At 42.6% G+C, this 12,070-nt stretch overlaps 1 protein-coding gene across 2 annotated transcripts; it reads right to left on the reverse strand.

The window, feature by feature from the left end:
• Positions 1-2,613: 2,613 nt before the first annotated feature.
• On the reverse strand, positions 2,614-9,235 carry LOC127323188 (metal tolerance protein 2). 2 transcript variants are annotated; one of them, XM_051351361.2, is made up of 12 exons: positions 8,890-9,235; positions 8,739-8,808; positions 7,636-7,733; positions 7,317-7,465; positions 6,568-6,683; positions 6,130-6,226; positions 5,231-5,315; positions 5,069-5,131; positions 4,750-4,855; positions 3,739-3,878; positions 3,328-3,419; positions 2,614-3,242 (listed from the first exon to the last, which is right to left on the reverse strand). In XM_051351361.2, the coding sequence occupies exons 1-12, from the start codon at positions 9,187-9,189 to the stop codon at positions 3,080-3,082; spliced, it is 1,479 nt and encodes a 492-aa protein (XP_051207321.1). In that variant the 5' UTR covers positions 9,190-9,235; the 3' UTR covers positions 2,614-3,079. The 2 variants fall into 2 exon arrangements, with proteins under 2 accessions (XP_051207321.1, XP_051207322.1); XM_051351362.1 differs by lacking the exon at positions 8,890-9,235 and having other exon boundaries at positions 7,671-7,733.
• Between the last annotated feature and the right edge of the window lie 2,835 nt (positions 9,236-12,070).

Genomic DNA, 12,070 nt, shown 5'->3' on the forward strand with positions numbered 1-12,070 from the left:
CATCAGAGATGTTTGTTTTTAATTATTGAATGATCTGAAAATACATCGGTGTGGTCAGGTCTTCGGCAATCTGTCATCTTCTGAATTTTTCAGTTGGTAATAAGCCCCAATGTGCCGAAAGCTAGCAATTACTACTGTACAAAGCTTCTTCCCGGGCCTTTAATCACCGCGCCCACACAACGACCAGACTAAACAACCCATCGATCAATCCTCTCGGAAAAATAGAGTTCCAATCAATCCCCGAATCCTGTAGCTTGCGAAGCAGTGAAGACCTTTATTTACGTCTCCAGCGACCGCGCGCGTCGTTGTTTCGATGTTCCAGCCGGACGGCAAGACGTGGAGACGACGACGGCAACCGCCCCCATCCGCCAGCTGAGCGAGGCACAGCCAAGGCCGCTCAGCCCACGCAGGTTAGCCGCGAGCAGTGCCAAGGCGACGACTCGGACGTGACCGGCAGGGCGTCTACTCCGGCGAGGCGACAACTCCGGCCAGCCACGACTCGAGCCGGTCTACTCAATTTTACTTGTTGTGGCTTCCGTTGCCGACGGAAAGCTCGGTTTCGAGCTTCGGTGGCCAGCGACCTCCGGCGAGTTTGTGTGATCGATTTTGTTGAAATCACACGTGGGGAGACCGGCCGTATATATTGGTGGATTTCAGACCGATCTGTACCAAATTCAATTTGGGAAGAATCGAGTTCGTACAGAACTCGTTTTGGATCAGGCAAGTGATGGAGAAAAAGAAAAGAGAACAATGGGAGAAGACGGGCCAATGTTGGGCCACGTTAGACTCCAGCCACGCAGCACTTCAGCGGCCTTTTAGCACGAAGCGCGCAGAGGAGGTCGGACGGGCGCACCGCGACAGAAGCTGTACGAATCGTTTTTTCACTTAACGGTGGCAATGTTTGTAATTTTACATGAGAATTAGGGGCAATAAAAAACGGACCAACAAGAAGCCCTTTTGCTTTTATTATTAGGTATAGATTTGCACTACAAGATTTTTATAGGACTAGTTCCTATAAACCAAATAACTTGTGAAAGAAATTTTTCTATAGGATTCACATCCTACACAATTCATACATAAATCCTATGAATCATAGGGCCCTAAAGCCGTGAAGGACCTTCGCACTGCACACTTTTTTTTCTTCGCGAAAACGCGAAAGGCTTGCGTTTCGATGCATTGATAGAAAAGAAGGTTTATATGTACATGCCCCCGTGGGGGGCCAGCACTCCGCACTACAACTCCACCCAAGAAAAAGAGATCCTATTCTAGGGGAGAAGAAGGCGAACACCCCGGGCTCCTACGTCCGCCCATTGCCGCGCCTCAGTCCTGATGTCGTCGAATAAGGATGGCACCGAGGGTTGTGCATTGTCAAAGATCACAACGTTCTGATGCTTCCAGATCCACCACGCCGTGAGCATGATGATCGACAAGGTACCTTTGCGCAGCTGGCAAGGGGTAGTACGCACTGCCAGCGACCACCACTCCGCAAAGTTACCCTCCGAAGGAGGTCCCGAGGTGGATCGAATCCACGAGAGGACCTCAAACCAGATCGTCTTAGAGAATGAGCACCCTGTGAGAAGGTGCGTCATGGTCTCCTCAGCCTGATCGCAGAGTGGGCATCTGGGCGCATGCGGAAGGCCCCGACGCGCTAGCCTCTCACCCGTCCAACACCTGTCCAGACATGCCAGCCTCGCACTGCACACTTTATGTTATTTGATTGGGCCCTGCTGCTCCACAGGGTTTGAGGTCTAATGGCGTTTGCCTTTTATATAGTAAAATTATGTTCAATGCATCGTGGATCGCTCTCAGTCATTGGACAAAAAACTTGGTGCTAAGAACAAAGTATTACGCTAGACTTGGTTGTAGTACATTGGGCAGGCCGGTGCTAACCAACAAATTTACATTTGATTTTCCTTAAATTGAGTTTAGATAGTTTCGTAGCACCAATAGTAATGTTGCCAGTGATACGTAGTGTCTCACAGTTCATGCATGCCCATTATATATTTGTTGATCATATTTGTTTGTGCTCCCATTAATATACGCTTAGTTGAACTTTGATTAATAAACACATTTTTCTTTACTCATAAGGATCCAGTATGCAGCATTTCAACTGTGTGATTAATAAAAGCATTTTGCTTTACCATAAGAATCTAGCAAACAATCTTCTCACTAAGGTTCTCTGAAGACAAATGGTTAGCAAATGCCACGTCCGAAAACAATATATAACTCTGTATAATATTATACGTCACAAAGGTGATACCTTAGCTAAAGTAATGGAATCCTCCTTGCCGAGTGTGGCGTTCAGAAGGGACCTTGTTGGGGCCCGGCTTGCACCATGGAACAAATTGCTACAGTGGTTCGCTTTCGTCCATTTGACACAAGCGGCGGACGGGTTCTGTTGGAAATGAGAATGGTAAATTTTGGTGAATTTCATGTATAGAGCGTTGATCCGGTCTATTGATCCAATAGTTAATAATAAGATGGTTTGTAACATGAAGATACCATTGAAGACAAAGATTTCCGCCTGTTATCTTCGTCGAGGTGTTATTCTCAGTAAGAACAACCTTACAAAATGCAACTAGGAAGATCTATGTGGTATCTTGCAAACTGGCATTAAAAGAATAAGTGCTTTATTGTCGCCAAGACGGCACCACCATCTCAGGTGGCACAATCTCTCTGCGTCCTTTATCGTAAAGTTCAGGTGGCATATAACGTATCTCCCCTCTTCTTTTCTCCAGTGAAGGAAACATGTCTCACATGAAAGTGAGGTTTACTTATTTTACACTTAATATATGGTCCGATTAACCACACCTCAATCGGAGAGGCACTTGTGTTGTGGAATTTACATGGAGAGTGTAATGCATAGCCTCAAAAGCAGACCTTTTCCGGTTGTCATTTGCAATCAAGGTTGCTCTTGGGGTTATTCCATTTTTTTTCGAATCTCTGAACAAGATGTGATGTCCATACACTGTCCTACTCCACTGTCAGCAAAATGCAGTTGATTTATGTCAGGAAAATTAGCAAATTATCATCCTAGCTGACCGAGCCAGCTTAGCTGCAGAATATAAGGCCCCTCCTACTACTGTTTTTCTGCTTGTAGATCATTCGGTCTGCTTTTTCTTGCGGCCAGCTGAAGTTGCTCAATTTGTTGGCCTAATCTCAGCTGTACGCTGACTTGACTTATGCTGGCGTCAGCCTTCATGATCTCCTCCTCGGCTTGTTTTGCAATGTCCATTGCATCCCTACCAAGTTTAATAATTGGAGATGGACACAGGGTTAGAATAACACAAAATTGGAGCTTTGGGTTGGAAGATAAGGGTTGATTACCGAATCAAAATTTCTGGAGACATTGAAACTTGGACCTGAAGCAACACGCGCCCTTGCAAGTAATGCAGCACTAGGTGTTCAAGGGACATTTTCTGCATTTTGAGTCGTATATGAGAATTCTCATTACAGGCGTAAAGAAACTATTTGAAGTGGACAAGATATTCCAGTTAATAAGTTGGCACTGGCACTCCTCAAGTGTAATCACTGAAACAGAACATCAGAGCATTTATTTTCATGTCTTGTAAATAGATTATATCAACCAACCAGATTTTCTGTCAAAACCTCATTCAAGTCATATCGGTATAGTTCTACGCTCACCATTTCACTAAATATTTGCATCTTCTGCATTTCCTGTTAACCTGCAGCTAATAATTCTTGGCAATAAATTTAATGTAAAAAAAAACTATTTACCTTTGGAAAATGAGAGGAAATTATATTGGACACAATAGTTTCTGCACATTGTTGCCGTGGAATAGCATCTGAGTTTCTTCTCTCCAAGTTCTCCAAAATCCTTTTCTTGTCCATGTTGACACCCATTGAATATGAGGGGTCTGCAATTTGCGCACTTCAGAAATGTTCCAGTTGAGGGTTTCACACAGTTGTGTAATTAACCACCGGAGACCAGGTTTCAGGCTTACAAGAATAAACCTAATGACAGCCTACCAAATTTGGGAATTGTGAAAGCCTAGTAGAACTGTTGGCTATAAATTGGATGGAAACATGTATGATGCTGCCATAACTAGGTCGTAGTTGGTTACACAAGTTCTGAACGAACAGAAAAAGGTAAATGATCCCAACTGTGATGCATGTGAAAACATGATGACGTACAATGGGAGGTGGCATTTTGGCTCATAGGAGCAAATGCTCCCATTATACAAAATAATTAAAAACAATTTTAAAAATGTCAAAAAATTCTGACATAAATTTTTTGGTGTACATCGTGACATTCTTTGTTAGTGCACAAGTTTTCATGGAGAAACAATATTTTATGTGGCGTGTACAAAAAAGACAAAAAAATGTCCTGTACGTAATCGTGTTATAGCATCAAAATTTGTCTTTTTTACAGGAGCCACAATTTTTTTTAGTTTCTTTTGAAAACTTGTGCACGAACATAAAATGTGTAGATGTACATGAAAAAATTTACTTTAGAATTTTTTGACACTTCGAAATGTAGATTCACATAGTGGGAGCAAATGCTCCTATGAGCCAAAGTGAATATCCCCGTACAATGCAGTAGTTCTGTTATTAGCACTGGCCAGTACCACATGATAGTTTTTTTTTCTCGAACACACGCCTAGGCGTGCATCATTATATATTAGAGAAAACCGCTGAGAAGGCGGGAGCATACAGGGTTGTAGCAAGGCTACGAAAAACTGAGAGAAAGCAAAAAGAAGAGAACATTAAGTTTGAATCATGTGTTACCTATATGTATGAAAACCTCAGCAACTTGATTATGTGTCTTTTGTATATAATGACGGACAGTTTCCCCGATATCATGTGCTGCACTGACACTCAAGAAAGGATGTACCTACAATACAGAGTATCATGATCAGCTTAAGACTGCCTATCAATTTATCTGCTACAGTACTACGCACATAAGTGCCCACTGCATAGTGATCATGGTTCTAGATTTCCAATAAAGGGCGTACCTAATGCTGAAAGCTCCCACGTATTGTGGGGCCTGGGGCCAGTATTGAAACAAACAGCATACACAAACGAAATAAACCATACTGCTATGTACCTCAATATGCACATCAAGATACAATGAGGTCCCAGCTTTCCTTCCCCTCAACCGATGGCACCCCTTTCATTATGTCAAGAACTTTTATCACTTAAGCGTCTCAAGTATACAAAAGCACGCTCATGTGGAAAACAATGCTTCAGGAAGTTGCCAATATTGTACCTTTACACCATCAACTTTCACAATTGTTTCCTTTATTGGTTCTAGAAGTGACGGATCAACAGCTGCATCAACAAGCTCTAGTATGCTGCAAGTTAAAACAGAAAAACCATCACATACAGTAGCAACATGAAAACAGTAAGATTCATGTGTACTGAACTGTACAGCAATATTGTATGGCTACCTATAAAACTTTGTATTTGATTGATTCAGTGCAGCCAACTTTGTATCATGTCAAGTAGACAAGAAAACAGTGATCCTAGTACTATCAAAGAAGTGAGCACATGGCTCTCTTTTTTTTTTGCTTCCATGTGACTTCAGAAAGCTACCCCTTGATTAGGACATTTCTGAAGGTACAGAGTATAAAACACTAAATATAGAAAAACATAGGGTGAGGAGTTTTGGCTCCTGGAGGCTGGCCGGATGAACAGTAAATTCGAATTTTTGTGTTCTTGTTTATGTTACTATGGTCCGTGTTTGTGCAATTGTTCATGAAAAAATCAACATGTATGTTCCAACAATAAAAAAGACAAAGCCCGGTGCTCTAAACAAGCAGCAAATCCAACACAACTTATCTAAGCACAAGTCACATTATTTGTTAAAACTTTGCAAACAACCAACTGACACGAACAAATACATGTCTAAATTTTTTCATATTTTTGACATCTACTGTGTAAAATTATTTTTCCGTACGCAGGAGCATATGCTCTTGGGAGCCGAATTGCATTCCCATAAACAATTATCAATGAACATGACTTATAACAAGACCAGAACTTCAATAATGAAAGAATATCTCTTGAGAACAAAATCAGCTTGATTAGAGATTATTATACATTATAATCTGATTAAAATCCAGCATGGCCAAGTTCCTTGAAACAGCTTGACACACCTAAAATAGTTACCTCTCGTATCCTGTCTGAACACCAGCTTTAAGAATCATGCCTGAGACAACAAGCCCAGCTAGTGGATCAAGATAAGGTAATCCAACAATGGAGCCACCTGTAAGAGTTCAAAAGCAAAACATAATCAGAGTGTCATAAAATCACGTTTATCCATTAAGATGCTGTAGTAAATGTCATTTTCAGGTGAAAATTCACAAACTAAGAAATTGCTTCCTATAACAACGTAAAATGATGCACCTATTTGACCATCAGGCCTAATAGAGATCCACTTCAAATATACAAACAACTTTCTGAGTTCACACTCTAAACATGAATTCAGGGTGTTATATTTTACTCAAGGCTCAAATTTCAATGAACCAACCATTCATGCTCTAAAAATGTGATGCAAACTTTCTTCTAGAGAAATGGAAGTGCAAGCATCATCAAAGGTGGTCTTACCTACCCCTACTAGGGCAACAACAGATGAAATAGCATCCGCACGATGGTGCCATGCATTCGCTTTCATCAGCCCACTCCCTTCTTTCTCGCCAGCTCTTTTTGTAATCCAATAGAGCCTGTAATTCCACTAAAGTAAAACTTCACAACACCCTTAACAATTGTCTGATGAAATTATGACATGAGAATTATCTGTACAAGAAATCAAGAAAGTAAATTCATACTAAAACAAATGATCACAAGAAAATCATGATATGGATGTAAAAACGTCTGGGCATTTATCATTTTGATATCAACAATATATCAGAATATATAGTCTGTGCTGTACACACATAGTAATCTTTGATGAGTAAATTCCAACTTTTCAAGCTAGATATATTCCATCAACAAAGGTAGCACACTACACAGAACAATTTTTTATTACTAAGAAATCCTCACCAAACTTATAGACAGTGTGGTTTTTCGACTCCATGCCCAGTAGTGTTGCCAAATAAGGTCAGAACTTGAAATTAAGTTTTGTATGGGTTATTGATGTAACTGTCAAATAAAAAAAATCTGTCGCATGAGATGGTAAAATCTAACAAGAAACAAGACATAAGAAATTATCTTCGCTATACTCATAAAATCTAGAGAAGAAAATAACAAAAAAAATAAGCCAAGTTGCAAATCACAAGCAATAGTAAAATACAACATCATGGCACCAATAGAAAGCACAAACTATTAGGCAATGCGTTATGAAGTTCTCCACATACCCTTCTTTGATGGATATTGCTAATGTTGTCATACTCAATGCAAGGACTGGATGTTCCAAATCTATTGCATGATTATGCCCACCACTACCATGGTTGTGATTCATGTGGGATGTGTTGGCAATTATATCAGGAGCAGAAGACATAACTCCCTGAAATAAACAGTTGAGCACATGAAGTCTATGCATAATCATGTCCAACCGGAATATCAGTCATCAGAAACCATCCATTCATTGTCAAAACAAACAAATGTACCAGCAAACGGATGATATTACTTTAATATATAAATTTTGCATGATATTGTTAATGAGAAGTAATAGACCTGAAGAACTTCAAAAGAATGCCAGGCAATCCCACCTGCGGTAATCAACAACATGCTTGAAATTCCAAGAGCTCCTAAACTCTCGAACTTTCCATGACCTGGAATGAAGAAAATGATGATAAGTAAACCTTCAATGTTTTGGGGAAACGAACGAAGAATATGAGAAATAAATCAAGGTTGTTCTATGTATTCTCTACAACAATGGAGGGGCATACAGATAAATTAATTGAAGCAGTAGCATAATGCACTTTCATATTTCTTGTTTTTCTGGTATGTGGTACGCACATAGAGCATGCATGTTGAGGTAACGGTGCACATGCACAAACAACAATATCTTGCATGCTACATATGGAAGATCGCTGTTCTCTTCAGACCAGTGAATTTGCAAGATCAAGAGGTAATTAATACTTTGACGAAGCCCATATTCTGAGCTCTAGCTTTTCTTAATTAGCTTAGCACACGGAAAGTGAACGATAGCAAAGAGCCTATACCAGATGTACACACATTATTTTAGGGAAGAAAACAGAGATTTTGTAGGTATGGTATATATTTGTACATGATAATTAGCTCAAAAATCTTAAATGTGCTTATTTCCTATTCCAGCATGATTTCCAGCTCTCACCCGATCTCATCCATTCCCACCTTCGAAAACCCATTTTTCTCGAAACCCTCGAAACCCACTAGCCCACACTTGGTGAATTAATCATAAATCTGAAGCATGGAAGACCTCCTTGGTGAATTAATCTGGGAGCTAGCTCTTCCATCTGGATACCTTGTTAGTTTTATAGTATGCATTTTGCTTGCATTAGAAATTAAAATCGGCTCAGTTGTGTGGAGCAATGGAAACATGAATCCCAATTGTGGATTTTCTTTTGAGGTTGTACATGCACGATCGATTTCCTCTGGGAAAGTGTAGCTACACATTTGACTAGATTGTTCACCGTCTCTTAGTTGCCTTAAAAAATAGCACAACCGTCTTTGAGTTAATCGTATTACTAGTAAGTTAACAGAACACGAATCTTCAAATTATGTACACCCACTCCAGAAATTCTAGCCACAGATTGATGAGGGGTCGACGAGCAGAAAAGAGATTGGCAACTGACCATAGGGATGATCCTTGTCTCTGGGAGCCTTGGCCGCCTTGTACGACAGCAAAGCCACCCCGCTCAGCACCTGCGCAGCCCAAAAGGTCAAAAATCCTGCACAATTAGCACCAACTAAGCGAACCGCTGCGCGCTCGTTTGGAGGACGTACAATGTCAGAGAGGGAGTGGGCGGCATCGGCGGTGATGGCCGTGCTGCCGGAGAGGTAGCCGGTGACAGCTTTCCCTACGGTGAGTACAACGTCGGCGGCGAGGCCCAGCCGGAAGATCTTCTCGGACGCCTCGCCGCTGTCCTGGCCGTGGGGGTGGGAGTGGCCCCCGTGGTCGCGGACGGGGACGAGCCAGTGGGCGCCGCTCGGCGAGGCGAGCGCGGCGCGGGAGAGGTGTGGCGCGCGGCGGGAGGAGGCGGCTCGCGCGATGCCGCCGGCGAGGTGGACGAGGCGGAAGCCCATTCACGGAAGGGCAAGGGGAGCAGTGTTCTGACCTGACGGCGAGACTTGTTCTGGTTTTCCGGATCCTTCGACAGAGCACAGCTGCCGGTCGCCCCTTCCAGCTTCCCAGCAATTTGCCACCTGGATCTTTTTTTTAATAGAAAAACTCCAATTTAGTCCCGGACATGTCTTTTGGTCAGGAACTTGCAAATCATGAATTTTTGGATCAAGAAGTTGCAGCCACATCATTGGTAGTTTGCTGATGTGGCCAATTGATTTGTCAGCAAACTAACTATCACCGTGGCGGAGTGACCAAAACACTCGTGCAAGACAACTTGACGACCAAAAATTCACGATTTGCAAGCTAATGACCAAAGCGCACGTTGGAGGCAACTTCATATACCAAATTAGAATTTTTCTCTTTTTTCTGACCATTTCCTGGAGTTGGAGGGAAAATTTTGCATAGAGATGCATCAAGCTAGGGCATAGTTAGTTGCTCGCTAAGGTCTTTATTGCAAACCTTGAGCTTAGAAAGGATGTTCGCTAATCCTCAATAGAAAAGATTTCATGTACACCACAGTTCTTAAAGTAGCCTAGATGTAGGCAAAACTTGGTTCGGCAATAACACTCGGGTTGGCCGTTCTTCGCGGCCAGGCGTTGGCCAGCGCGGGAAGGGGAAAATGTTGCACGCATTCCGGAAAGAGCGGGAGACACCGCGATGCCTCGAGAAAGCGCGCCATAAATCCCCTCACCGCCCTCTCTCCCTCTCACTCTCGCATGTTCTCACTCGCCCTCTCCTCTCACTTCTATCTCTCTCGCCACCGACGGTTGTACTGCCGCTGGTAGATCGAAGACCGCCCCGAGGAGGATTGAAGAGCCGACATTCGGGGACGCCATCAACCAAATCTACACGGACCCCTTCTTCTCTGGTTCAAGCTCTGTTCGGCAAGGACATCCATGGAGGTGCGGGTCCAAGCTTTTAGGCTTCAATGTTCATAGATCTGCGGTTCTGCGATGTTCGATGTAGGCTTATGTCACGCATGCATGGTAGATCTGTGTAATTAGCAGTTATATTGGGTTGTTCTTCCTTTTCTAGCATGAATAGTTGTTTAAATCGGTAGATCCGTGTTCATTTACTTGGTTTTCGCAACAATGATCTTGTCATTAAGGCCAAATCTAGTTTTTAGGTTGATTTGTAGTCAGATTGGGGGTTTATCAGTTCATGCCGATGATTAGACGCTAGTGCTAAGAAACTAGAGAGATGTTTATTGAGAATCTAGTGCCATGATTGAAGTCCATTGTTTGATCATGCAATAGGTTCTGATCAAACATCTCATTCATTTGCTCGTGCTATGTTTTATGAGGCCTAACTATACATGTTCCAACCGATGATTATATGTTAGTACCATGGTTGGAAGAGTTGTATCTCCTCATGCTAGTGTTATGTTCATGCGCTAGGTTGAGTGCAAATATCTCTTCCACATGCCGCTGCTATGTTTTATGAGGTTGTAGTACTAAACCCTAGTTTGTTTAGAACTAAGCCCAAGATAAACTGGATGGTTTAAAGAATCGGGTAGCTATGTTGAAGAATGTGCAGAGAACGCAAACACAAGTCACGAGGAATGGGAAGGAGGAGTGGGAGGGAGAAGAGAGAGGCATTGAGGAAGAAAATGAGGCTCTTAAGGAAGATAAGAAAAACTTGGAGTATGGCATGTTTGATCTCCTAAAACTAGGTTATTTAAACAAGGTTAAGCTAAAGAAGATTAGGGCAATTTATGATGAGTGGTGAAAGAAACGATGGCATGTAATGTAGGGTAATTAGCCTATGTTTGAATTGTGAACCTTGTTTGTGTGTGATTTGTTGTATGATGCCAACTACTATCACAAGTATTTGTGTTCGTTCTGATTTAACTTGAGTGGTATGGCCTATGATTGAAATCAGGATCACATTGTTAGCTAGGAATGATCTGCGACCTTGGGACTTGCAACACACATATGTCTTGCATGATCCTTGGTCGCATGGCATTTCTTAGCTAATGGATGCATCATAAGTATGATGCCTAACTTGTTTTTGTCCGGTGATATGTTGTGTCAACGAAATGACACCACAATTGATGTTATCCAACCTTCTATAAAGCATAAACATTTCTCCTTGTGTCTTGTACTCAAGGTTTTAAATAGCGCGCTATTTCATTTAGCGAGGATCTTCTCCAAACGCTATGCACGTTATAGCGCGCTATAGATAAAATAGCGTTTTGCAAAAAAACATGCAAATGTAAAGGATTTCGGCAACTAAAATCTTGTCCAGCAGACTAATTGCATAACCAGATTGTTGAAAGTAGTTTCCCAGGACCAAATTAAAGAGAACATTTTTTAAGACATACTAACATTATTATGATTTTTTTTTGCGAGGAAACAGCCATATCATTAAAGCAAGACAATTACAGAAAGGACCTCCACGAAACACAAAATTACAACCAAGTCCTTCTTCTGTAAAGCGAAGCCACCGACGAGGAACAGAACGCACCGACGGCACGCCGCCGCCGCATCGCCACACAATCCTTGGAACGGCAGATGTCCCCAGGCAGACGGGAAGTCGACGGAACTCGAACTCCGGGGAGCCTCCATCCTCCTCCTCCAGCCACAACGCACGCTTGCTTCAACACGAGCTGGATCCAGATCTTGACAAGCCGAAGTTGTCGTCCTCGAACTCCGGCGCGGGGAAGTCGCCCACGGCAGCTACCTAGAGCTGCGAGCGCGACACAGGCAGCAGATCCACTTCGGAGCTCCACCGGAGCGTCGTCGTCGAAGGGGAAGATCTCCACCTGCACAACACACCACCGGCAGCGCCACCGCCCCCCCAACGCCATCAGCTGAAGACCTAGCAAGCCCTACACTATAT

Source organism: Lolium perenne, chromosome 4, assembly GCF_019359855.2.
Source record: "Lolium perenne isolate Kyuss_39 chromosome 4, Kyuss_2.0, whole genome shotgun sequence".
Lineage (NCBI taxonomy): Eukaryota > Viridiplantae > Streptophyta > Magnoliopsida > Poales > Poaceae > Lolium > Lolium perenne.

Coding starts and splice junctions, on each gene's coding strand:
- LOC127323188 (XM_051351361.2), bottom strand. CDS start 9,189: ATGGGCTTCCGCCTCGTCCACCTCGCCGGCGGCATCGCGCGAGCCGCC. Junction 5,316..6,129: donor GTTCAGACAGGATACGAGAG/GTAACTATTTTA, acceptor TTTAACTTGCAG/CATACTAGAGCTTGTTGATG. Junction 3,243..3,327: donor TCTCCAGAAATTTTGATTCG/GTAATCAACCCT, acceptor TAAACTTGGTAG/GGATGCAATGGACATTGCAA.